At 42.7% G+C, this 27,233-nt stretch overlaps 1 protein-coding gene and 5 non-coding genes across 7 annotated transcripts; 5 read left to right on the forward strand and 1 right to left on the reverse strand.

Moving 5' to 3' along the window:
- Positions 1 to 54: 54 nt before the first annotated feature.
- NOP58 (NOP58 ribonucleoprotein) lies at positions 55 to 26,692 on the forward strand. Of its 2 annotated transcripts, XM_068407477.1 has the most exons (15): positions 55 to 187; positions 4,699 to 4,775; positions 6,492 to 6,544; positions 8,470 to 8,594; positions 9,639 to 9,775; positions 10,966 to 11,030; positions 12,333 to 12,467; positions 13,362 to 13,507; positions 14,470 to 14,596; positions 15,266 to 15,429; positions 16,165 to 16,299; positions 17,549 to 17,610; positions 20,164 to 20,297; positions 25,481 to 25,602; positions 26,357 to 26,692. In XM_068407477.1, the coding sequence occupies exons 1-15, from the start codon at positions 143 to 145 to the stop codon at positions 26,411 to 26,413; spliced, it is 1,584 nt and encodes a 527-aa protein (XP_068263578.1). In that variant the 5' UTR covers positions 55 to 142; the 3' UTR covers positions 26,414 to 26,692. The 2 variants fall into 2 exon arrangements, with proteins under 2 accessions (XP_068263578.1, XP_068263579.1); XM_068407478.1 differs by lacking the exons at positions 20,164 to 20,297; positions 25,481 to 25,602; positions 26,357 to 26,692 and adding an exon at positions 17,790 to 17,988.
- On the reverse strand, positions 3,822 to 3,894 carry TRNAK-CUU (transfer RNA lysine (anticodon CUU)). Its single transcript has one exon. It is a non-coding gene; the product is annotated as a tRNA-Lys (tRNA).
- LOC137667512 (small nucleolar RNA SNORD70) lies at positions 6,804 to 6,892 on the forward strand. The gene has a single exon (XR_011048808.1). It is a non-coding gene; the product is annotated as a small nucleolar RNA SNORD70 (small nucleolar RNA).
- On the forward strand, positions 11,620 to 11,707 carry LOC137667513 (small nucleolar RNA SNORD70). The gene has a single exon (XR_011048809.1). It is a non-coding gene; the product is annotated as a small nucleolar RNA SNORD70 (small nucleolar RNA).
- Positions 13,609 to 13,692, forward strand: LOC137667509 (small nucleolar RNA SNORD11B). Its single transcript, XR_011048805.1, has one exon. It is a non-coding gene; the product is annotated as a small nucleolar RNA SNORD11B (small nucleolar RNA).
- LOC137667508 (small nucleolar RNA SNORD11) lies at positions 14,767 to 14,847 on the forward strand. The gene has a single exon (XR_011048804.1). It is a non-coding gene; the product is annotated as a small nucleolar RNA SNORD11 (small nucleolar RNA).
- Positions 26,693 to 27,233: the final 541 nt, after the last annotated feature.

Below are 27,233 nucleotides of genomic sequence, written 5' to 3' on the forward strand. Positions count from 1 at the left end.
CGGCCCCACCACTTTCCTCCGCCGTTGCCCTCATTTCCGCTGTCGTCACTTCCCCTTCCGGCGCGCGCGTGCTTGACCGGGGGTCCTGTCCGCTGGCGCACGTGGCCGCGCCCCGCCGGGCCTTGCTGCTGGCCCTGCCGCCATGTTGGTGCTGTTCGAGACCGCCGCCGGCTACGCCATCTTCAAGGTGAGGTGTGAGGGGCCTCTGGCCGGGTACGGGGCCTCTGGCCCAGCCGCGGCCCGGCCCCGCCCGGCGGGTCTGAGTGCGGGGGGCGGCTGCCGCCCTGCCGTGAAGCAGCAGTGAGGGCTGGGGAGGGGGGGCAGCGCACTGGGCGTGCGCTGGGCTTACGGCGCGGGGTGGGGGGGGGAATATGGAGCGGGGGGCGAGTGTCCCCGCTCCGGGCGGCTCCTCAGGGGGTTACTCCGCGCGGCGGGCCTGTGCGGTGCCTCGGGGATGGGCGGGAGCCGGGGGGCAGGAGCGGAGGGGCCGGGTTGTGAGGGGGGCTCGGGCCAGAGCCGCAGGGAAAGGGCTGCCTGCGGGGAGGAAGGGGGCTGCCTCGGTGGGCTGCCAAGCAGCACCCGGTGTTCGCTTGCTCCCGCCCGTAGGGGTGGGTTTGGTAGGAGGGTGTGCGGCCCTGGCCGTGCCCCTTCTGGCGTCTCTGGAGGCATCGGCGTTTGGGCGCGTTGGCCCCTTTCTCTTCCGAGCTGTGCCCTCGCGGCTGGTGCTCCAGCAAAACCCTGTGGGTGCGTGAAGGGGCGCGGGGCAGACGGGCAGCGTGTGCCCAAACGGGTGCGCGGGGTACCCCGGCCTGAGCGCGCTTCCAAGAGCGGGGCTCGGCGGCTGGCGGAGCGCACGGGCAGGGCGAGCGTGCCCGCAGGTACGGGGTGTGCTCTGGCTGAGGGCGGGGGCTGGGGGGAACAGGGCGCTTCGCAGGGCTCTGCCGGCCGCCTCGTGAGGTGGCTCAAAGGCTGCGGTTTCGTGGTGGTTTGGACGAGTCTGAACTAGAGCTGCTGCAGCGCCGCGCTCCCCCCTGGCCTGTTCTCTTGCCCGAGTGTTGATGCCTGTACAGTTCCACCAGCTTGTTCATAGAGTTTGGTCATAATGCTTGAAATTTTTCCCCCCAGCTTAGTCTTGTTTTTTTTTCCTGGGTTTAGCTTGTGTGAACACAAGCGCAGGTGCAAAGAGAGCAGGGCGCTGGTTTCTTTTGCCCCAGTCTGCTACAGAACTCCACCCTTGGTGGTCTACAGAGCACTATGTTTACTTCATCTGCCCTGAAACCTTTCCTCCTCATTGGGGTGCAGCTGTGCAATTCAGGCAAGGAGGATTTCAAGACATAAGCCTCACAGAATCACAGAATGTTAGGGATTGGAAGGGACCTCGAAAGATCATCTAGTCCAGCCCCCTGCCGGAGCAGGATTACCTAGATCATGTCACACAGGAACGCGTCCAGGCGGGTTTTGAATGTCTCCAGAGAAGGAGACTCCACAACCTCTCTGGGCAGCCTGTTCCAGTGTTCAGTTACCCTCACTGTAAAGAAGTTTTTCCTCATATTTATATGGAACCTCCTGTGTCCAGCTTGCACCCATTGCCCCTTGTCCTGTCAATGGATGTCACTGAGAAGAGCCTGGCTCCATCCTGGATGTCACTGAGAAGAGCCTGGCTCCATCCTCATGACACTTGCCCTTTACATATTTATAAATAAGCCTCGGGGAGAAGACAAATACTTCTAAAAGCAGATGGCTTCTGTTCTGTGGCACACCTCCGCCCACAGTTACACCTGGGGAACTAACGTGTACAGCAGCCTCCCTGAAGCTTTTGCTCGCTGGATGTTCACACTGGCTCGTATCCTGCACCTTCTAAGTTGCTAAAAAAAAAAAAGTTACCTCTTGAGTAGGCTCGAACCTCTCGTGCAGTGAGCCAAGGTCTTCTGACCTTTCACAGGAGCTAGGAGGGGCTGAAAATAACTCGTATTTTAGTTTCTGAAAGCAGGGTAGGCATAAAGCAAAGGTAGGAGGAGGGGCATAGAACTGAAGCCGTCTCTGCGGCAGCGCCGGAGGTGTCCCGGCCGCGGGTCTGGCTGCGGTGCGTGTGCGGAGCGGCTAGAGGGCACCCGGCGGCAGCGAGCGGCGGGCCCCGCGGGACAGACAGCGGGCTGGGCTGGGGGAGAGGTGACAGCTGCCTGCTGGAACCGAGCAGAGGTTGTATTTTATTAAAATAGATATTTTGAGACAAGCTTTGGTTTTCCGTGCTGGTTCTGTTCGCAGCTGCCAAGGCCGGATGCGGGGAGCCCCAGTGCCCATGTGCGGGGCAAGGCTCTGGGTCACATAGCTTTCCTTTCCTAGACACGGTAGCTGTTCAGCTGCAAACTTGTGTCATTGTTACACTTGTATGTTCATTCTGTATCAAAATAGTCTCTGCAGAGTTTGGCTGATTTTCTTTTTAAAGCAGTGTCTAAAGATTGTCACTCCTGGGTTTTTTGGCAGGGTTGGTTGTTCGGGGTTTTTTTTTTTTTTTTGGTTTTTAGTTACTTGAGGGTTGGATGGAATTTGTGCTTCTGAATTTTGGGAGACAGCCATGGTCACCCACTTCCCTTTTCAGCAGTGCCCACAGATGTCCATTGCCAGCATAACTGTGCTCTGCCTTTATGCCTTGGTGATCAAGAACTGTTGTCCTCTGCAAGCTGTGTAGCTCTCAGATATTGCCTTGTAAGTATTGCTCCCATCAGAGGAGCAAACAGTCTAAATAGTAAGGGCAAATGGGGCATAGCCATTCTAGGTCTTGGAAGACTTTTTCCAATGAGTCTTACTATCTTGCAGGACACAAAATACCCATAAGCATGTCATTTCTGTATACTAACAACCTTGTCTTAGCAGCTTCTATGTCTTTATTTTTCTCTATGCCCCATGTTTGTTTATAGAGGCTGAAAATTCTTTAGGCCTCGGGATAGGAAAGATGAATTGGAGGAAAGAATCAGCAGGCTGAGGAAAGTAAGAGTTGCCCCGATGTTTTTCTGTGCCTCTGAGTCCTGTGGGAAATGAATTACTATGTTTATTTGCTCAGCTACTAATTGACAAAAAAGACAACCTCCTTTGACTGGGGTTTAAAAATCTGCAAGGGAGCAAAATCTCATAATACCAAGAACTATTTCTGCACAGCACGAGTGTCCTGGTTTGGCTCAAACCAGGCCAAATAGTCTTAGAGAACCCAAGGTCACTGCTTACATGTAAAGAGCTGAAGGGGGTTGTACCTGCAGGGAGGAGTGGACGGGGCAGGTGACCCAGGATTGACCAACGAGGTATTCCATCCCATACATGTCATTCTCACTTTCCTGTTTATCATTAACCCACTGCCTCCTGGAGGTGGGGCCCAGGAGGGAGGGGCCCTCCTGTCTCCCACTGATTGGTACCAGCTTTGCCAAATCTCCAGTTAAAAGCCTGCAGGTGTGATGGCAGTAGAGCTACTGCATTTTGCCCTCTGCCCGTGCTGGGGAGAGCTATTGCATTTTGCCCTCTGCCCGTGCTGGGGGGAGCTACTGCATTTTCCCCTCTGCCTGTGCTGGGGGGAGCAACTCTGCCTGAGGAGGATTTCCAAGCTCTTGATCTTGGTTTTGTACATATTTGTATATATTTGGTTATTTCTATTATTATTGTTATTATATTCTTTTTCATTATTATAGTTTATTAAAACTGTTTTAACTTTCCAACCCATAAGTCTCTCTCCCTTTCCCTTTCCCTTGGGGCGGGGGGGGAGAGGGTTAACAGAGAGCATCTGCCACAGGTTTAGTAGCCGGCCCAGCTTTAAACTGTGACAGATTTATTGGCGCCCAACGTGGGGCTCGAACCCACGACCCTGAGATTAAGAGTCTCATGCTCTACCGACTGAGCTAGCCAGGCAAATTGCAGTTGTGTTGCATTTGCGTTGTGGGGACAAAACCACAAGATTTTTGAGTAAGGTGTAAAGAACATAATGTTGTAAAGATCTGGACTGTACTGTTCCCCTGAGCACTTTTCTAGGAATTTTCAGTACACGTTGCGTTTTGTGAAATGTGTGTAGGCTCTAGGGGTGTAATTGTTAATCTTGCACTCACTGAAAACCGAGGGGGATCCCCTTTGTCCAGAGATGGGATTAAGCCATTGCTGCCTCTTAGGTAATTCTTGGCTCAGTTGACTACCAAGCTGTGGTGAAAAGTCTTTTTATAGAGATATTCTCTTTCTTCCTTGGGCTAGCTCAGATTAATGAAAATAACTTGTGGGATTGCTCCTTCCTGTTAGGCATCCCAGATGTGTTTGTATTTTCCCAAAGTAGTGGCAGGTTTGGTTTTGGGTCACTGGGGTTGTGAATGAGTCCTGTGGAGGAGGTGGAGCAAGCCCAGCTTTGATAAACAAGGAGAGGGTTTTGCTTTAATGTGCAGGTTCAGAAGGACCCAGCCATTATTGAGCAACTTCTGTAATTCAGTTGAAAGTAAAAACACTGCAATATTGTGTGTATATTAGTAGGATAAAGCTGCTGAGGGGGAATGATGAAACTGGAGATCACTAAAATTGAGTTTGTTGACTCAATCAGTATTCACTTCCAGCGCTTGGATACACTGTAAATCTGCTTCAGGTCTTCTCTCTGCTGAATGCAGGGTGGAAGGTTGTTCAAAAGTGCTTTAAATATAGTTGTGGGATTGTTTTTCTTTTTTTTTCCTTTTACAGGTTCTGAATGAGAAAAAGCTCCAAGAAGTTGACAGTTTATGGAAAGAATTTGAAACTCCTGAAAAAGCAAATAAAATGTAAGCAGCTTTATGTGGGGATAGCAACCTGGCTTTTGGAAGGACATGACTGCCTGTAGTTACGCACGTCTGAGGTTCAGAAAGAAGTATTGGTTTTTATTTTTCGGTATTGTAAAACCTAAAAGCTGTGAACAATGATAATGTGAAGTTAGACACTCAGAAACTTAAAATGGAATATCAAATATTACTTTTTTTTTCCTGTGCAGTGTCATTAAGCTGCAGAAGTCATTACCATGTGTCACTGAAGCAAAAAATTGAACAATATTTTAAGGAGATCTGGATGCTTTGACAAGAACATCCAAGCTTGTAATGCTGTAACTGGCTGAAATGACAAGTTTTTGTGCTCACAGGAAATTCTTAAAAACAAACAAGTTTAATCCAGCTGAAACTAATAGCACATGAATCGCTGTGAACTGAGGGTTAGTGTTGCCCATGCCATCAGTGGGTGTTCGCACCACTGTGTAGCGGCACGGGGATTGCAGGGTCCACTGACCAAGCTGGCCCTTATAGCAAATTGTGCTGAAGCTGGGGACAGCAGTGGATTCCTTCCAAGTCTGTCCAGGGTGTTTTTATTGGAAGATTTCTAACCAGCTTTGGTTATAACGGATACCTCTGAACAAGCTACGCCTTGTGATTTGGATTTATCCTACTTTGTAACAGTATTTAGAGAGGCCACAATATCCAACATCATCCTGTTTGTAGTGTTGTTATTGGAAACATCATCTTGGCCACTTGCTAGACAGGATGTGACTCGTAATGGATCTCTACTCTGATCAAAGTAATTCCTATCTCTCCTATCTTTCTGAAAAGGCATCAGTATAAGCCTGGAGCTTCTGTTGGGCTCTGTGAATGCTTAACTCGAGCATTCAGCTTTATCTGTGACCTTGCTTCCTTTGCTTGACTCACAAAGAGCAGTGGTTAATCAGAACTGGGTTAGTCAAGTGCCTGTCCCTGACAAGGAATTTACTGGATTGAGATAGCTTCTTAACTGTAACTCTAGATATCAACACCACAGACTGTGTGAGGGGGAGAGGGAAGCTGGGCCTGAGGATCTGACACACTGTGGTTAAACGCTGTCCATATGATTTTTGGCTCTGGTGAGCAGTTAGGACATGGAAGAGTTTTCTGTTTGTTTTAAGCTCAGCTTAGAACTTGTATTCTAACATCTAATTATGAGGGAGGACTTGAGGATTCATGGGCAATGAATCAGTTCAGTTTTGAAGTCTTTGAAGATGCACTTGGTTGAAAAGCATGTGAAGTCTGAGCTGTGCAGGCTATGCATTCCACAGAGGCAGAAGGTTCCCTTTTGAAGATGAATGGGAAGATGCTATCATCAGTCAATCAGCAGTGACACCTAGTTAATCAGGGTACAGTGTTGAAATTGAAATGGATGATATCTGTCTTTAAATATGAAATACAAAACAAAAAGGGGGCTTAGGTTTCCTGATCATGTTGGTCTGAGAAATATTAAATCAAATTTTTTTTTTTTTTAAATAAAGTTTGTGGGACCCAGATGAAAAGTCACATCATGCTCAAACTTAATCAGCCAGTTTACCGCTCTTCTTTCTTTTTCAGGATCTGGATTATTGATCTCTGCTCTCTTGCAGTCTTAGGAAGAAGGGGGGAGCTATAATAGCAGAGGTAGAAAAAAGGTTAAATGGTTCTAGCATCTGGTTTATTTACATTTGTTTACACTCTTTTATTTTTCTCCTGTAGAGTAAAGCTGAAACACTTTGAAAAATTTCAGGACACAACAGAAGCACTTGCTGGTAAGTGAGTTAATACCACTCTAACAAAAAGAAATCGCTGTCATGCACTAGTTCACTCATTACTGTCCTCTGTCCCTGCTCTGTTTCTTTGCTTAGTTTTTAAGTTACAAATTTTTCAAAGTCAACTGTTGTTTTCTGAGGTCATCTGTCCAGTCCATAGTGCAATAGAGATGTAATGAAGTCGAATTTTTCCCTACCATGCTTCTTTCACAAGCAGCTTGCTAATAAGCACCATATAGAAGGTTTTGACTGATATATGTAGCCTGTTGTCGATGATGGATTCTTGTTGAAGCTGAATATAACTGATTTGAGTAAACATTTTGTCACTACCACTGAGACAACAGACATATCAAAGTACATATATTATTACAACTGCCCTTGTTTTATGGACGCATAAACCGTCAGGGCAACGGTTGGACTCAATGGTCCCAGAGGGCTCTTCCAACCTCATTGATTCTCTGATTCTGCATGTTATGCCTGTGTTTTCTCAGCCTAAAAAAATGCCTGTTTTCCACTTAAAAGAAATTCAGGAGTTTAAAAAAAAAAAGGAAAGCCTTATATTCAATAATTTTTACTAATTCAACACTTAAATGCTTGATGCTGTGGAGTAGTTTGAGCAGAAATTATAAAAGTTCTAGGTAATAATTCAGACATGGTGAGACTATTACTAATGAACATGCTGTATGACATCAGTAGGTGGATGTTCCAGGTCACATTTATTACTCAAGAATGGATCTTCATATTCTGTTGTGGTAGGGAAAGCTTATAAAGGAAGCTAAGGAAACAAGACACTACCATCATACATGAGATGCAAGTGAAACAGCTGAAGTTGAAGCTGTGTGTATTCTTCTCCCTGGCATATTTTTTGCATTATGTTGCTTTTGCATAGGTTTGGATTCAGATCATGTCTAGTTAGGCTGATTAAAAAAAAAAAAAAAAAAATGCTCACAGAACAAAACAACAAAACCCGCCCCCAAAACTTCTACTACTTTGCATCAATTTTACTTAACTGTGAAGTGGGAGAGATGATTCAGACTACCTATGTCACATTTATTTTGAAGGGAAGACTATGTATGTGGCTGTTTTAAGAGGATTGAGAGCTATTGGCCAGCTTGAAAGATAGAAACTTATCTCCATTGTAGAAGGGTTGAGATGAAACTCTGCACAGCATTTAGATTTTACCCTTACAATTCATTAAGGTTCTGGAAATCAAAAATCACTGGCTTCTACTCTATTTACTGTGATGAAGATGTTACATCAATCACAGAAGTTCAGTGGAGCACAGAGCTGACCTGCAAAGAGAGTTGTATAAGTGCCTGCTTAAAATATATTGTGTGAGATTGTAAAGCTTGTACGGATCTATTAATACTTGAGAATGAAGAACATCCTTTTAAAATTCTTCAGTCTACATGCTATATTAAAAGGGTCTGTGTCTGACTGCCCAGTCAGTGTGTTTGGCATCATTCTTTGTTGGGCTTTAGATAGTACATTATCATCATCAGAGGATGCAAATAAGCTGTTACTCAATTTAGGATATCATGGTTGCTGACTGGAAAATGGTTGGTTAATTAAATGATGCACAAAACGTTCCCATATAACCTTGCCTTCGGAAATGTTAAACATATATCTAAAGCATATGGCATACTGTTTGTAGAGATCCTTAAACAAAATTGACAGAAATAGAACTGAAACCACATGGAGAAAGGAGAGGCAACTGGGAGAAGGGTTTTTGATTTAGGCCTCCAAAGGAGCAAGTATATAATTTTCTTCTATTTTGATTTTAGCCCCTGCATGGTAAAGTAGTATTGCAGCTCAGACTAGAGCTACTGTGGGCAGTTGAAATAAAAATACCAAGTTAGTGGTACTATTTTTACAGGTTTTAGCAGGGGAAAGAAACTGCATCTCTGGTCTTTTCGTTTATACAGCATCCACAGCTCTTGTAGAAGGCAAGCTCAGCAAGAACTTGAAGAAAATTCTCAAGAAGATAGTGGCAAAAGATGCCCATGAACAGCTGGCTGTAGCAGATGCCAAACTTGGAGGTGTCATAAAGGTGATAACTGATTTTGCCGTTCTTCATTTTGTCTCACTTTACTGAAATCTGATAGTCAGGTTCCAGAGATTTTGCCAGTATTAGCAATGGATTATGCTGCCAATGCTGTGTTTGCAGTGTGGAAGACATCTAATCCTTGTGATCAAATGTGTACTGTATGTGTACTGGGAAGATGTCATCTTGAGTACACAAGTGAGTAATATGGTGAAAGTGCACTGAAGTGTTCAGGTTTGCTTGATTTCTTTCTTAAATATTGGTTAGAAACCCAGCAGATTAAAAAATGAATTTCCCTAATGATCCCATCCAGAAAAAGAGGCGGGGGGAGGAGGAACCAAACAAAAAACCAGCCAGGCAGGCACACTTATTCCGCACTAATGGATGCAGCAATAGCAGGGTGATGACTTATTGTCCTGTTGGGTGTACGAATCGTTCTGCCTTCCTTAGTCAACAAGCAGTTGTGCACATCCTTCAGTCCTTGCATGCCAGAGGAAGGAAGAAGTACAGTAGAGGTAGACTGCTTTTTTCAGTGTCTCCTAGGTGTCAAATACCAGGTTCCCATCTTGTGTCTGTTTGATCCCAGTGATTTTTATTCTGACCACCTCCTCATGCTGTCTTAGGAGACTGTTGTAGGCTGCAAAAGGAGGAGGATTTAGTGTTAAAAGTTAATAATACCAAGGACTCTGAACTCAATTATTCTTTTTTTTTTCTCTGAAAAAGACCCAAAGCCCCCAGCTCTTTAACTCTGAATTTTCTCTCTGTGGCCAAACTGTTTCTAGTAAACTGCAAAATCTTGAAATCTTCTGTTCCAGTGTCTATGTAACAGATAGAGCATTAATTATAAATCTCCTTTTCAAACTGGAACTGTTACTGTGGGGGGAGCTGGGGGTGTTGCTACCTTGAGCATCAAAGATGACTGAAACTGTTGTGTGATCACAGGATTGCAGTGGGAAAACCAGGTATAATGAGATAAGGCTACTGGAGGAAGGGTTTTAGAGGAATGTCATTGTTGTGCCTGACTTTGAACCATTGATTTCCATCCTGCAGGACAAGCTGAATTTGAGTTGTATACACAGCCCAATGGTTACAGAGCTGATGAGAGGAATTCGCTCACAGATTGAAGGGCTCATTACAGGCCTCCCTTCTCGAGAGATGGCAGCTATGTGTCTGGGTCTGGCGCACAGGTGAGTTCCTAGAAGAGCTCTATTTCATCCCATGTCTGCCCCGCTCCTGTGTCCTTGATTATGGTGTGTTGCTTGAAGTGCCCCTGAGTATGTGACGTGGTCTCGTACTCTGTAAGTCAGGACACATTTGTATCTGAAATCGTGTTTTATAAAGGAAGAGCTTTCCAATTTGCACCCACCCTTTAGGGGAAGGCTTCATCTTCATCTGAAATTGAAGTTGATAGCTTTCCTTTGCATGTCATGTACTTTAGGATTTGGTTTGAAATGTCTCTGTAGCAGTCATATGGGTCACTTAAAACTCCATTGCTGCTGAGAGACAGGGTGAAGACCATGATTTGCTGATTTGCCAGAATAAATACCCATATAATACATAATGTAAATGTTAAAGGCAGAGTTGTCTTCCCACCTTGCTATCACTGCCTTTTAGGTTAGTGGAGCAGTAGTTAAATACAAAGGTGTTGGATCAGCATGGGGTCAAGCATTCATTCATGAGTAACTTTTAAATCATATTCTGACGTGAGCTTGTCCTGTCCGTGAGCCATTGGCAAGTTAGAGAACTGCTTTGCTGAAGCTAATTCCTTAAAAATAGATGCATGTTTGCTTAGAAAACGGGCATTAATATTGAAAAAGGACTTTGAAGATATAAGTGCTCATTGATATCAAGTGTCTTTTACTGTAGCATACTGAGAAACTTTAAACATACATTAAAGCCAGATGGTAATGGGCTTTCTCAGACAGTGAGAATCTGTTCCAGGAAGTTTCTTCTGTTGCTTCACATTAGTGTAGCTGATATTAGCTGCTGGGTAGGTACAGTTTTGTGGATTGCCTCCAGCTGCTGCAGAACTGGAAGTGCTGCTGACAAATACTTTTTGTGGGGAACCATGCAGAAAGAAACCAACAGCCAATTTCCTGCCACAGCACTCGTGTTCAGTCTGCTGCACATGGTACACATAGCCTTAACTTTCCCTTTCACCCTGGTCGCGGGGTATGTGCATGTACACGTGTTGGAGCTGTTGTGAAACTTGTGTCAGTGTGGCTTCTGGCCACAGCTGAGAGCAGTCAGTGTCATAAAACTGAGCTGGTATGAATGAATGTATGGACAGCTATATTAATGTAAAGTAGGAACAGGTGGGACATACTCTGCAGCAGGACGTCAGGATGCTGATGAAACTGTATTTCTGTCTCCTCAGCCTTTCCCGATACAAGTTGAAATTCAGCCCAGACAAAGTAGATACCATGATCATCCAGGCAATTTGTAAGTATATTTAGAGCTTAAATTATTAATGGATTTGGCTTAGGATAGCTGACTTCTTTACATTGGTCACAGAAAAGTATTGCTGTCAATTTCCTCGTAGCATGTTTCAGTAAATTGGGCATTGGTGTTCAGCTAGGCATAAGGTGTGTTTTCTTAATACGATTTTCCACAGCAGGAACATTTTTAGGGTGATACAGTAAACTGACGTCCACTTTTTGTTAGCATAGAGATGAGCTGGAATGCAGGCTGTGTTAGTTCAGTCCTCTGAGGGCTTCACTTCCCAATATGCCTCCCTTCTGAGTAGTATTTGGGGAATGGGCCACACAGGACAGGATTTTCTGATCCTTTGTTTTGGTGGTATCTTGCACAGAGGGCAATGTAGAAATAGACCCTTATGCTAGGCATGTAAAACCCATTGCAGTGTGTAATGCTGCATTCCATCTCCTTGCTTTCTTAATGGAAAACAGACTGAAATTGTAAATGCAGCTAGGAAAGCCCGTTCCTCATTTTTCTTTGAAGACATCCACATCATAGTCGGCATGCTTGCTGTGAAGCAGTGGTGAGGTATCCTGTTTGGAATATTAATTCCCAGACTGTTGTCAATGATGAAACATAGTTAAGCTGAAATTAATGATTTAATTCAGTTCCTTCGTCACTACCACTGAGACAACAGATGGGAATTTTTCTATTGCGTTAGTGGGAAATATTTTAGCCTCAGGGCTCTGTAGCAATATATGCTGTGGGTGTTATACTCTTATGTTGTAAATCTAGTTGTTGGTTATATCTGGTAAATGGTGAGCCTGTTGGATTTGTTGGGTATATTTATATTATAAAGGCAGTTAAAAGGCTTAATATGGTCTTTTAAATCAAGTAATTGAATGCAAGATCAGTTTCTCACCATTAAAACATTTCTTCTTAAAGTTTATTAGATGCCTAAGTATTATACATCAGTCTTGTGTGTAGCACTTTGGCTGACTGAGAGGAAGAATAACTGGCTGCTGCTCTCCTTCCAGGGAAATGTGCTTTACAGCTGTTAAAGGAGCCTGTTCAAGACAGGCCCAGTGATGAAACTTTCAGGCCACACCCATGGGAATTCTAGTGTTTCTCTATTATTGTGCCTCGGATTATGCAGTTCTCTGGAAAGTGAAGACTTCTAACGTACTGCAGCTTACGTTTCATTCCAGTCTTTATGGAATAAAATACTTCAGTTTATCTCCCTTTACACTATTTAAATTTATTGATTTGAGTTTTCCATTTTTAGATTACCTTTTTAGAAAAAATGTCCATTCTTCTTTCTCTTAGCACTTCTTGATGACTTGGACAAAGAACTGAATAACTACATCATGCGCTGTAGGGAATGGTATGGTTGGCACTTCCCTGAACTGGGCAAAATCATCACAGATAACTTAATGTATTGTAAATGTGTGCGGAAAGTTGGTGAGTAATAAGGAGACGTGAGCCTGGAGAATGTTGCATGTTAGTATGCAGTGCACTGATGGCACTGATTTGTAGACCAGCCACTCACTCATCCAGCTAGTCATGACCCTGGATACAACCCTGCCTTCAGCAGCAGCGTAAAGAGGAACAGTAGAAAAGTAGTGTACGCTTGCATCTCTATGTAGATGCAATTTACCATTTTGAAGCTTAAGAGAATGTTAATACCATATCACCAGTCAGTTCTTCAAGGACCACCAGCATATCTTAGAATCACAATTAGTCAGCAGACCAGTTTGGAAATTAGCTGCCAAAAACTGATGCAAAGAGAATTGCTGCCTGTTTGTGGATGTTCTTGGAGGCTACAACTGCTATAGTTATTTGTAAGAGCAGAAGGAATGATTGCTATAATATTTTGGACACTTGCCTCACCTTTTAGGCATGTGCTTTGTATTGATGATTTTACTTTTTTTTTTTTTTTGATAACGAAGTTTGTAGTCCAGAGAGAGACTTGTGGTTTTAAGGGAGCTTTTTTTCCCAATTGTAGGAAGAATTACATATGTTTGGTTAGTGGTAAATGACTGCTCATTTCCTGGAATTCTTCCTTTGTAATCTTGTGACTGAAAATTTTGCAGCAAGCAGCCACCGAAAGGGTGAAGTATTCAGTGTTACAGAATAAGGGCTTTTTTTCTAGTTTCAAATTTAATATTTCTAACCATTCTCAGCTAGTATAAACGTAGTCAGAGCATTGACATATATTTTGGGAGTTTGGAATAGGATGACAACAGACTTGACTCACTGTTATTATTTTGGCCTTTTATCTTTGTCTGTTTCTGTGCTTTTTTTACTAGTTCATCTCACCCCCAGCAAAAACGTGCTTTTGTCTGTCCCCTGCAGGAGACAGAAGCAATTTTGCCTCCTCTGATGTTTCTGATATCCTACCAGAGGAGATCGAAGAGGAAGTGAAGGCTGCTGCTGAGATTTCCATGGGGACAGAAGTATCAGAGGAAGATATAAACAACATAATCCATCTCTGTGATCAGGTATGTACACATGGATGAATAGCAATAGGAACTCTACTTTAGCCATATCAGAGCCTCTTCTACCAAGGAGAGATTTTCCGAGGGCGTTGCTAACACACTTGTGATGGCAGTGATGATGCCTATATTGTTGCTCTCCTGAGGTACAGACATGAGGGTGCACAGTCACTACCTCATCTGAGCCATCTCAGACTGCTGATGTCTGCACAGTGTCTTCCAAAAGTGTCAGTCTTACTTTTTGTTGGAATTTTGGCATCATTGTGCTTTAAGTCCTTGAGATAATGGTACTGTATAGCCTCTTTTTAATCTGTCACTTTTTGAAGCTAGGTGATAAACACTGGGTTAAAAGTGGAGCACTTGAGGCCCCAGAAGAGTTAGGAGCCCTCTCCTGCTTTCATCTAGATTGTATGTGAACTCCCTTTGACTTCAGTGGTGCCACTTGGATCCCTTTGTGACTTTACCAGGGAGTGGCAGGGTTAGGAGTAGTGAGTTCCTGTTCTTGGTCTAGACCGGGCTGCTTTTTTATGTGCATTCTAATTGTGTGTATTTGTATGGAACAAGTAAAGATCATTTATCCCATTTCAAGAGAATGGTGGCAAAGATTTATGTGAAAACTGAATGTTCCAGGGTTTTGTCCTAAAGAAAATGTCCTTACTAAGTATTTTTGTTCTGCTTCGCTGTCTTTGGCACGTTGTCAGCTCCTTTATCAGGAGCTTTGCTGAGAAAATAAGTTGCATAAGGGAATGAGCAATACAGATCCAGTATACTTTGTGGATGGAACTCTGCTCTGGGAATGTGCCCTATATAAAGCTTACTATAACTGGCTCATGGTTGTCTGTGCATTTTGCATTTTGTTAGTCTCCTTTGTTGGAATTCTCAGCACTTCCTCATTTCAATATACTTAGCTCTTAATATTTGTCAGTCAGCTAATACCGATTCCTGTAACCAAACTCTCTCTGTGCCAGGTGATTGAAATCTCTGAGTATCGGACACAGCTGTATGACTACCTGAAGAACAGAATGATGGCCATTGCTCCTAATCTCACTGTCATGGTGGGTGAACTGGTTGGAGCAAGGCTCATTGCTCATGCAGGTGGGTTACACTGATCAGTGTAAATAAAGCTTAGATGACCTCATTGGAGGTTTTCTCTGAGGAGCTGGTCAGCTAAAAGCTTTATGCAAGGCCCTGATGAAAATCTCGTAGTAAAAGCGGGGAAGGTGGCTCTTGAGGAGTCTGAGAATACCAGCATGAGCTTGGTACTAGTCTGTGATGACCAAGTTCTCAGTTGGCCTGAATTCTTTTTGGAATATGAGGGCAACTTAAGTCACTACCTCGTCTGAGACGCTTACTGAGCCTCCTGCTGATAGTCCAGTCACTTCTGAGGTAAAATGCTAACAAACTGGCATTAGGGTTTTATAGTCAGACTGGCCCCAGGTAGCAGCCTTATTTCAGTTATCTATGCTGCAATTCTGCGATGACACGTTCTTGCTGCCAGACTTTGTCAGGAGTAGGCATTACTCAAGTGGAATACGTTTTATTGAGTCAGTCTTCTTTCCTGTTACTGAAATCAAACCAAGACAGTTAGTTGAAGCGTGAAAGACTGAAATGGCTTTCTCGTCCTTCAGGAAATGAACGTGAAGCAGCTCTCATAGAAATAGATGGCTCTGAGCTTCTGACTTTTGAACAGTGTGGGGAATCTAGCCTCCTGCTTCTCTAGCTGCTCCTCTGACAAATTACTATTGCTCTGCCACCTCCTTCTAGGTTCCCTCTTGAATCTGGCAAAACATCCAGCTTCAACAGTTCAGTTACTAGGTGCTGAGAAGGCACTCTTCAGAGCACTGAAGACTAAACGGGACACGCCTAAATTTGGGCTTATCTATCACGCTTCCCTGGTGGGACAAACCAATACCAAAAACAAAGGAAAGGTGAGCTGCAGAATTGTTTACCAGCATGGCTTTTTCCAGAGCATGAATATCTGTCGATGAGATGGCTTGAGCTTCACAGTAAGGCTCCTTCCATGGCTTGTTTTACTGTATTGCTTCATGGTTACGTGAAAAATGCCACTGTCCCACAAATCTTTGGATGTCATTCATTCCTGTTGGAAGAAGCAAATGGGATTGTTCATTTGACACATATGAGTAATAACAGATGTGTTCCTGCTGAGTTGTTATGTAACACTGGCTTTCTCAAGGGGTATGTTATTACTTTCCTCTACATGATGGTAAACTACGCTGTTACAGGCTTTAGTCTTGCTTGAAAATCAGACTCTTGTTGTTATGCTAAAGCTAGTAACTTGTGGCTTGCTTTTAAAGAGCTCAGGCTTCTGTAACGCAGGTGGATGAATATGTGTTTGAATTGTGGAGAAAGCTATCCAGCCAGACATTACACCTCAAACTAATCTGATCTTAAGGTTGGGGTAGAATGGGATATATGTAACTAACTTGCAGTCTCAGATGTTTCCCTCTATTTATCAAGAAAATAAGGTGTTACATTAACAGTATTTAAATGTTGAAAAAATGATGTACTAATTGTTTTTTGGACTAAACACTGCAGGTAAATGGTTACTTTGTTCTTTTGTTTGTGGGTATGGTTTCTAGATAAGAGTGAATCATTGCCTTATGTTAAGTCTTAGCATTTAACAATCTTTTTGGCTTTTCCAGATTTCTCGAATGCTGGCAGCTAAGACTGCCTTGACTGTTCGTTATGATGCCCTTGGAGAGGATACCAGTGCTGAAATGGGAGCTGAGAACAGACTAAAAGTAGAGACAAGACTGAGGCTTTTGGAAGAGAGAGGGGTAAGTCTAACAGAGGGCTGCATGAAACTGACATTCTTGTTGATGGTATCATTTGCTGATGCACTGCTTTCTGAGTCTTTTCCATTCACTCCATTGGGTGATCTCATGTAACTCTCATTCTGTAGTTTCTCCCAGTCTTGGCTGGAGCAGTAGGGTTTGTAAGCGGACTGCATCCGTTTGTATGTCAGTTTTTCTTGTTTACATGCCTGTCTTCATTTACATTATACTGAAAAATCTTGATTCTGAACAAGATGAATAAGATCATACCTTTACATTCTACTACATCTCTGTATTAATTGCAGAGATATGCTTATTACTTCATAGCTTCTTTCTCTACACCTTAGAAGAAAGCGCATTTGGGTTCCCTCCCCATTTTCCACCGTGGTTCCCCAAAATCTGAACGCTAGTGATGCTTAGTCTTAAGCTTTCTCTGTAGCTAAAGCAAGATGTTTTTCTGCAAATTGCTGCATTGCCCTCCCATCACCTAATGCATATCCTGCCTCTCTATAACTGCTGTTCCATCTGTTGCCATCGGCACAGCATACTGGGAGAACATAGGGTTCACTTTCTCTTTTAGGTGGCATGCCTGCCATCTTGTAAATGATGAGTAGGTTCAGCCTTCAAAGCTGGAAGATCTGATACTAACGCTGTAGTAGTGGCATCACTAGGACAAAAAAGAAATCCAGAAAAACCTGCCTGCTCCTCCTAGAGCATTTCATGGATGGTGATGCTTCCCATTGAAACAAAGGCAGGGAGACATGTTAATACCAAAACACAACTGATCACCTGACAAGTACAAATTTAATTCAAATCCAGTTTGGGGCTGTATTGTGGTTTTAAGGTTGGCTTTATGCCAGGGTGATACCTGCCCTGACATGCAGTTATGATTGCAAAAAAAGAAAATGTGCACAAATTTGAGCTGGTCTTGGGAATTTAGAGGTATGATGATGTATTTCATGTGGCTGTGGTATGTTTGATCCAGTACTAGATGCCCTTTAATTGACTTGAGCTCTTGAAGAGCAATATTAGAAAGGCACATGCCTTTCTCACCCCAGTTACCTCCCTGTCACTGTTCTGCTCCCAGGTGTAAGACTGATACATGTACACAAGAGCCTGACCAACTTCATATCTATCTATATATATATCTATATATTTCCATTTTTAATTCCTTTTAAGAGCTGTAGAATTTGTGTTGTGAATTGTTCTCATTATGACTAATTTGGTGTTCACTTCTAAATTTTTCTTGTAGATAAGAAGAATAAGTGGCACTGGAAAAGCCTTGGCCAGGACAGACAAATATCAAAACAAGAGGTGAATAGTTTTTCCTTTTAGCTTGGCTGATTGTAAATAACTCTTCATGTTTTTATTTCTGAGAGTTTTTTGGTTGTGGGCTGAGTTGACTTAAGATCCAGAAAACATTTTCTGTGCTCTTAAACACTGATGACAAGTCCCATTACTAATGGGAATTTCTTTTTTGCCGCATTTTACAGTTGTGGTAAAGCCAGTGAACTGGAGAAGCAGTCCTGATTTTCTAATAGTAAATTACTGACATCATCAGATAAGTATATTTAGATGCTATCAGCATCAGCCCTAAAAGTTGTAGTTTGGGGAGTTAACATGTAGCAGCTTTATTTAATGCAAGTCTGAATAAATTAAATTTGAGAAAATCAGAGTTTGAATTAATTTCTTTGATGTGAAAGCTGTCCTGGAGACCTTAGTCATCTTACTCTTAGAAAAGAATAAAAAAAACAGCACTTGTTTTGAGCAAAGCTTCATCTTCTTGTTTAGGTCCTGTATGTAGTAAGTAATACGTATCTTAAGCAATGGAGAGAGTGTGTACTCTGGACACTGTTGGAGCAGTTTCTGGTGCCCAAAGTGACACTGTAAATTGCAACTGGGATAGCTGAACATCTAAGGATTTGAACATGTTATTAGTCTGAGCTGTGACATCTGGGGTTTTCTCTTAATTTGGTTGCAGGCTTCTTGCTTGGCTTGGCCTGCTTATTTTACTGAACCTTTGGTGTAGAGAGGGCAAGTGCACAGCAAAACCAGGGCTGGGTGATAGTTCCGTGAGGAAAAAACCAGCACTGTTGCACCCATCTGCTGTCACCAAACATCTTTCTCAAGCCTAGCTGTAACTTTTGTTTCTATATGCTAGGCATTTCAAAGTGTAGTGATAGCTGTGATTTCTGGAGCAGCTTTTGAAAAGACAGTGTCACTAAATGAACCATCAGGGAATATAAGGAGGCAGTAGCTTAGGGAGGAGGGTGTTGAGGAGACAACATACATGCTGGTTTTTGACCTCTTGAAATGAGGAGTCATGAATTCCTGCCAGGACGTGTTTCTACTGTTAGACATGCTTTGCAAATGTGTCTAGGCTTGGGGGAGAGACTGAAGATAGTTCCTGGCTGTTTGGCTTAGTCTGGCTGCCTAAAAGGGAAACTAGCTCAGTCCTTGTCAAATTGTCCTTGTAGCACAAAAATGGCAGTAGTGCTGCTTTATGGGGATTGTGTGAAGCGCTAAATTAGTGTTTTAAGGAGATTGGCAAGAATCTTAGTCTTGTATGGAACTATGGATCCTGTATGAATCAGCTACATCAAAGTAATGTTTCAGAAGTTAATTGTGAGGTAGTTTTTAGAGATTAGGTTCAAGTGCAGCATTTCAGTATGCTTTCCAAAAAAGGTGTGTGAGAGTGCATTACCTATCTTTTTTTTTTTTTAATTAGCAGCAGTATTTTGACAATGACAAGGAAGCCAGTGACCTCTTGCCTGGGTTTAACTGAAGCAGAGTCCACTGTTTGCAAAAGGCTGCATAATCAATTTCTGTAAAGCAATATGCAGTGTTAATACCCATAAGAATAATTTCTGATGCTTAGAGGATGAATTGATGGTACTGTCTGCTATCATTACTGTATGCTTCCCAGTCTAGTCACTAGCCTCAGTTGCTTTTGTAACCTGTGCGAGGTAGCTACTTCAGATTCCTACTTCAAGAGAAGTTCAGATGCTCAGTATGTGGCATGGGGGAATAGTTTAGGCTTACTGTTTTAAAACGCCTTTCTACTTCAGCAGGAATTCTGTTCTGAATGAGTAAGAAAAAATTGTTTCATTGCTATTGGATGATTCGATTGCCCCTGAAAAGATCCAGCTAAAGAGCACTGGGTTTCAGGGTGGCTGGTTCTCTGCAGCCTGTAGAGGAGTATGGCACTGAACAAAGGAGCACACAATATTTGAGAAGAGGCAGTTTCAGACACAGATTAGGTATTTGAGCGTCCCGTGAAGTTGGTGACACAAGTGATACAGAGATGAGCTGTAGCATTACCCTGCCTTGTGAGTTGTGCCTGTGAACATAGTGGTGGAGAGGCAGTGCAGAAAAAGCAAAAGTAAAACTACTTCTAATCCTGTGTGTGTGTGTGTATGTATATATATATATATATATATATATATATTACCCTTAGGGTACACTTAGTGGACTTAGCAAATTGTGGGGAGCTATGTGCTGTGACCATACAGCTATGCTAGAAAGGCTTTCAGCAGCAGAGAGATCAATCTAATGGGTAATTTAAGTGCTCTGTAGAGCCTTGAACAGGTATAAACCAGAACCAAACTCTTACTTAACTGGTATCTGCTGTTCAGATCAGACAGTTGTACTTCGTGGGGTATCTTCCGTAGTCGTGATTACTGATGAATCATTCATGTATTGGAGAAAGGGCCTCACTACCTGTAGACACTTTGTTAGCTGAACAAGATTGATTTGCGAATATTCTCGAGAGGTTGTGTTGGAAAGTTTTATGTTCAACTGCAGGATCTTAACTGGGGGCTAGCTCTTCTTTTTGATACTTAAACTGACTTGTTTTCTTCATTACAGCGAAGTAAAAATATTTGACCCATCTGGTGACTCTACACTTCCTGCTGTTTCAAAGAAACGCAAAATTCAGGAGGTGGAAGAACAAGACACAGAGGTTGCTGTGAAAGCAAAGAAGTTCAAAGCAGAGATGAAAGGTTAGTTGTTGCATCTGTGCTGCTGGTATGTCGCTGTGTGCATCGTGCAGTGGGGCTTAACATTTACAGCCAGCCACAATACCTGGCTTATTCTCCTTGGGTATGACAGTGTATTTAAAATAAAAAAGTAATAATCCTTTATGGACTGACACCAGACTGCAGTCAATTTACATATCTACTTTTAAACAGTGGTAAACATATAAGAACATTTAAAACCAAAACTACTCATATTCTTCTTGCAGGATTTCTTGCTCAGCAGGTTTGTATTTAGTGGGCCTCAGTATCTTGAAGACAAAAAAGCTGTTCCCTGTAAAACCAGAACTTGCCCAAGTTTCTTTAAAGAATACTGTTTTATTCTGTATAGAAATGTTTTCTGGCATGTTTCAACATAGAAACATTGAATGTCAAGACTTGAGGAGAAATGACACTTGGAACTTTCAGTCTGAATTCACATAATATGTGAACAAGTTGTTCTCTGAAGAGCTAAACCTGAACTATGGCCACAGTTTTTCTTTCCTTCTCTGATAAATTACTGTGTGAAGAAAGATTTTTGGTCTGTGACTTCAAAATAATCTGGTTTTATGTTATGGTTAATTTTAAGAAACATGCTCTCTCTTCTCTTCAGTGTGCACTTCAGCACCTCTAAATGGCTGGCCTAATACTTGCTACGATAGTGGAGTACCCAGTGTGTCACTTGGGGCGGGGGGGGGGGGCGGGGAGGGGGAAGGAAGGAAAAGGAAGATGACTTTAAGTCACCTCTGTGAGACCCCAGGCCAGATCTTTGCATGAGCTACTCCCAGGTTTTGTCAACCATCTGTGCCTGCAGCAGGTGAGGGCTGTCAGAGCCTTCCCTTTCTGCCCCTCTCTGTGCTGCTGTGTTCTAGAGTATCAAGAGTGTATTTATGCTGGTTCTGTACCTCTTTGTGCTCAGCTGACACTGAGGTGTGATCTTTGCAGACACCGGTTAGTTCATGGTGTCTGTGTGCATGGGTGGAGCAACTTGTAGGAACATAAACTTAGCTGAGAATTAAAGTTACACTGGAGGGAGAATCATTTGTGCTATAAAGTACGTAGAAAGCTGAGATCTGTGTCCCAGCTTGTTCTCTTGTACTTATCATAATGAGACAAGGACACGAGTACTTTGGAGGCTTGAACTTTGCCCGATTGCTTTTTGGGGAATGTGGGTGTTCTCACAGCTACTGCTTTTGATAATATTTGAACTAACTTCCCTTACTCTAGTCTCAGAATTGTTCCCTTGGGCTTTCCTTACATTAGCAAAGCAAGTGTTGATATCTCACAGGCGAGAGCTCCTCACAGGTGAAATACTACATTCATTTCCAGCCTGGTCTCTTACAGTATGAGGAGGATGTTTCTTTTTGTAGATACATTGTTCAATGGTTCATGCTTTTATACACAAACCTGCTTGTGTTTGTTTCATTTGCTTTATTGAGCATTGATACCTCCTGGTTTAGGGGTTGGGTGGAGCTTACCAGGTATCCTTGAGCTACCAAGAATTATTTGAGCAGTGAACGGTGCTCAGAATACTTGCAGACTACTGAAATCTGTGCCGTCTGCTTGTTTTTTTAAAATTCCCCAAACCTGAAGTACAGGATTCAGATGTGTTGCTTTTCTTCCTGAAAGGATAGGGCATCCTTCAGATGTGTGGTTCATAGCTCCTGCTTTTTCCCAGTTCTTCATATCAACAGGGTCATTTTATTTGGATACTTGGGCATTAGAATTAACTGTGCCAGTTGCTTCAGACTATGGAAGAAGTGTTTTCAGAGAGCTTATTTATCTGCTATCACCTGTATGCAGAACTAATCCCTTCAGCCTGTCCTCTTGTACCTTTTCAAATAGCACTGCCCCTATGTTTGCAGATTCTTGTATTTGACCACCCAGCAAAGTACATGGATTCTACTGACACAGGCTAGACAGACCATGACCATGCTCTTTTTCCAGTGTAGTTGGTATGACTGCACAGTGTGCTAGAGGGGTGGTGGTCTGAGAAGTTTGAGTAGTTCAGTAAGTTCCATAATGCACAGAAGAGTGCAGAGGAGGTCCCAGCAATACGATTTATGTTGCATGTTCACTTGAATATGCATGAGCCTTTAATTTCTGCTGTTCTTGCCTCTATTCTTTTTGATGCAGCGCTCTGTTAAGCTTTTCCCTGGTTAGAGATTACACATCCAGACATAGTGTTGTGAAAGAAGTCTCTGCCCTCTCCTTCCCCATGCTGTTTGTGCAGCTGCATGATAAATGGGGGTGGTGAAAAAGCAGTCCAGGAAAAAAATGAATTCTTCAGCCAGATCAATTTTGATCCAGTTTTTGTATTACAAGAGGAAGGTAAGGGACAGGAATAAGCTGGGAAGCTGCCACTGAAAAGTGATTTGTCAAACTGCTGCTTTAATATTTGTTGCAAAGGGGGACAATATTTTGAATTTTGCTAGCCTGAAATGTAAATGTTACTGCAAGATGAGATGTGTGGTGTTTTCTCTCTCCCTGTTTGGGATGTATGTATGGCAGTACTTTGGATAGGAACTGACAGGGGCGTTGGGGCTGAGGTGTGACTTCACACCACTTTCACCTTTTACACCTAAAAAGAAACCAAGCGGAAGGATAGTGCCTGAAACAAGTTATAATCCACTTAAGGAGTTGTCTGTTAAAACCTGTTCTAATGGTGGGGGAAGGGAAGTCAGGTATTTTCGTGACTACCATCTCAGAAGTTGAATGTGTCTGGACACAATGCATACCACCAACAGGGCTAGCCAGTGCCCCCAGTGAAGCGTTCTGCTTGCATTTAAGCATCAGGATATAGTAGCCAGCTAGTCACTTGGAAAGGTCTCTCTTGAATCAAAAGAGAAATACCATCTTAAATTAACGGAGTGAACCCTGCAAGACACAAAGCCTTAAATGACAGCAACATCATGACATGGCACCTGTATTGATGGGCAGTGTGACTTGATTCTGTACATGTGGAGCATCAAGTGGAGGAAGGAGGGTACATCAGGCTGGTAGAAGCTTAGAGAAAACTGGTGGAAAATGGGTGAGTGGAACTGCTGCTGGTGATCTCCAGTGCTGCGCAGGGCCATCAATCAAACTGCTCTTCCGGGTGCTGCTTTCTGTGCCTCGGTGCCTGATAGTAAGAGCTGTTGTCGTTCTTGTCAGCTGCTGTGTATCACAAAGAAACCCCACTGGGCTTGAGTGACTTAGAAGTGTTGTACCCAGAGGGAAAAGACCAGCACCCCTGGAGCCTTTATCCTCATTCTGCCTAGGCACAAATACGTGAAGTCTTGTGATGAGCTTTGCTAGAAAGCAGCAACTGAAATCTTCAGGAAGGCGTCTGCTGCTAGCTGTGAGAAGTGACAACGCCTATGAGTGCACAGGGCATCATCTGCAGTTGTAAGTTGTGACAGATTCCACTCTCTGGTGTATCAGACTTGATGACATGTAGGGCAATAACAAGAAGTTATATTTCCCAAGGTTACCACCCAACATTTTGCTTGAAAATGCGTAGCTCACCAATCCACCTGAGTGAAAATGTGTGGCATAGCAAAATACGATGCGTTTGCCTCTGTTGTGCTGTATGGCTTTAATGTAGTTTATGCTTATTTTTCAGCTACTTTCTATTTCCCTGTGTCATACGTAGGGAGGTGAGGATGCTTATTTTTACACGTGTTTTGAATGCGTTGTGCTTGCACATTGTTCACTGTTAATGATGTGTATGGCAGAATCCATTTACAATTATATTTACCAGTTCCTTTATCTGGAATCCTTTGCAGTTTTGCTTCTGGCATTTTTTAACGTCAGAAAACTGCATGTGTTAGTTGGCTGTATTCTCCTGTAGACATGTCTAGAAATTTTTTACCCTGAAGCCAATTTTTTTTTGTCTGAAGCTTATGTTAGAGGCAAAGATTGAAGTGTATTTTTGGATCATATAATCCTACTGCTGCCTTGAGGAACTAAACTTGTGACAAAGTACAATCAAGATGTTAGGAGGTTGTGTGTTTTGGGTTTTTTTATGATTACACTGGTTTTGTTTGTTTTTGTAAGTGGTAAGTGAGAGTGCTTCAAAAAAACGGATCAATTTCATTTTGGGGGGGTAGTGCAGTGAGAAAATGACTTCTTGAGTCACACCTCCAGTAGCAACTGTACACACCACAAACACCACCAGTTTCAGCATCTCAGTTTTGTAGCTACTGAAGGACAGTGGTTGCTACGTCATGAACTTACTCATGAGTACTATGTACTAAGAAACTTGGTATCCAGCACTGACTCAGTTCTGCAAATAAATTTAAATTTGGTACGCTCCAGTAACAGCCTGGCTACTGCCAGCTGTTGGCTTGGTAATGATTGCTGCTTGGTTTCTTTACGTAGCGATTCCTGAGACTGTGGTATGTATGCTAACGTAAGTGGTAAATGTTAGTGCCTTTACCGCTGTGATTAGATAGGCCAGCTGTTGACAAATCGTTCTGAAAAAGAAATGTAAGAGGGCATTAGTAAACCTTTCCTTGGGTTAGCATTCCTCTCAGCTTACATAAATAATTCAATTCCTGTCTTCCAGGACAGGAAGGAGTTTCTGCTTTTGCATTAAATGTTGTACATTAGCTCAGCATGAAGAGATCTTTGTGTCTGCCAGTCTAAATGGTTAGGAAAACGGGTCTACTTCATAGCAAATTTCCAACATCAAGATAGGGAAATCGGTTACAAACAAGCTACTGCTGGCTGAACGCATTTCTAATGTGGCTTTTAGAGTCCTTCCACTGCTCTTGTGATGCTGGTGAAAATATTTGCCAAACTGTGGACAGTCTCTTTTCTGAAAGAGTACTTGAAGGTAATTTGGCAGATAAATGAAAACACGCAAGCTTGTTTTAAACTTTGGGAGCAGCATACAGGACTGGTGGTTGTACCAGGAGATGTGAATAGTGCGGTCTGAACATTGTCACTTGTGTCTTAGGTAGTTGTATATTTTGATTATAGCAGGGAGCAGTCATGCAGGTAAGGGCAAAGTGGAGGGAAAATAAGTGTAGAGAGAAGTAAAGAAGGGGTAGTGTGGTATTCAGTATTTTGCGTTCTTTCTGTCATCACTGCATCCTCTCACATCTCACTGAAGACTTTTCCTTTTGCCTTTTACACTCTTAATAACTGACAACGTGCCTTTCGTTTTTCTTCCTTCTGTGCTACAGAAGAGACAACTGTAGAAGATCATGAGCCTGTCAAAAAGAAGAAAAAGAAAAAGGATAAGGAAAAGCAAGCTGAAGAAGAGGAGGTGCTGAGTGAGGAACCCCCCACCAGCCCCACAGTTGAGGTGAGGCAGAATTGCACAACTACCCCATCCCTTATGGGAATGGATTCTCTCCAAAACATACAGAGTGAGGGGGGAAAAAGTATTCTTATCTATATAACCCATGGTATACAAGGACAGTTTTACTCTAGTAACTTTATTTCGTGGTATCCATCACTGTAATGCACAAGATGATTTGCATTACAAAATAAGGTCTGGAAAATTTGTGACGGTAATGCCTCCTTGTATAAGGAGTGTTTCTCCTCCTTTCCTCTGCCCATCCCCAGCTTTAGTCTTCTCTCTTTCTACATCTTTTCTAGTTGGGAGGGTGTCCCTTGGTGCTAATCCATAGGCATCTGTCTAGTGTTTAGGACTTGTAGGGAGCAGAGGTTGTACCTGCTGAATTGAAGCATCATTTGATGTCTTCTAGAAACAGCAGAGTGGATGGGACAAAACCAAACTAGCTGCTCAGTTTTGAAATTCTGTTAACATGGGGTTTAATTTTTCTTCCCTTTGTTTAGCGCAGCTACGCTGCTTAACCGCAGTGCTGAGCCGCCAGCAGTGTGGCAGACAGCACAGCTTCCCTTGCCCGCTGGCCCCACTGTGCTGTAAACATCGAGTTCATTTAGCAGTAGAGGAAGGGGACATCTCTTAGGTTGTGCTTTGCTGAGTACAGCAGCTGCTGTGATGCTTTGAGTGTGAGCTCTGTTGCCTAGCTACACGTGTTGCTTTGCTTCTCCATTATGCTTTGTTCATAGCAACATTTATTTGTTTGCAGAATACAGAGAAAAAGAAGAAGAAAAAGAAGAAAATGAAAGATGAGGATGAAGACTGATGAGGAGCAGGGGGAACATTGGCCCTTGGACAGCTGCTTCAGAGTAGCATTTCTTGACATAATTTCTTTAGCCTCTTACTGAAAACTGTAATTTCCCTGTGTTGCAAGAGGGCAAGGAGATGGATTTGATAGCTGCCTTCTGCCCTGGAACAGGATACCCCAGTGTCTCTGCTACTTAGGAGGATTGCTGTTTTTTTTCAGTTTTTGTTGAAAAGCTCACAATAGAGCCTCTTTTCATACGCAGTCTACACTGACAAGGAATAAAAACATTTTTATGGAGATTTTATGCCTCTTTTTTACCTTGTTTGCTGTTTTTCTAACCATTATTAGGACTAGTTCTAAGATTTATTGTTTTAAATGAATGGTCAGCAAAAAAATTTTCTAAATGTGTCAATGTTCTGTTGCAGTTTCTTCTCTAAAGAATTCAAAGGTTGTAATATTCTTAAGTTCTCTGTAAAGTTGATACAAATATCTCTCCATAGTATCGAAGATGTGTTGAACAGCTGAGGTGCGTTATTGAGTCTGTACTGTAGTTCTCCTGAGAAAGCCTTTTTTAATCATCTTTCAAACATGTTGGTTTTGCTGCACTGACTGACAAAATTCAGATGCATGTTTTGAACTAACATGAATTAGCTTCCAAATTGCTTCTGTGGTGATTGTGGCAACTTTCTTCACTTGATTTTTTTTTTAAAAAAAAAAAAAAAAAAAACAAACCCAGGGCAAAATTACTTCTTCAGCTATCTGATAATGAAGCTGAAAAGACGAGTGTTTTTCATTAGTAGCAGAAATCAGCCATTTGCCAATTCTGCCATTCTCTGTA

This window comes from Nyctibius grandis, chromosome 9 (assembly GCF_013368605.1).
Source record: "Nyctibius grandis isolate bNycGra1 chromosome 9, bNycGra1.pri, whole genome shotgun sequence".
Taxonomy (NCBI): Eukaryota; Metazoa; Chordata; class Aves; order Nyctibiiformes; family Nyctibiidae; genus Nyctibius; species Nyctibius grandis.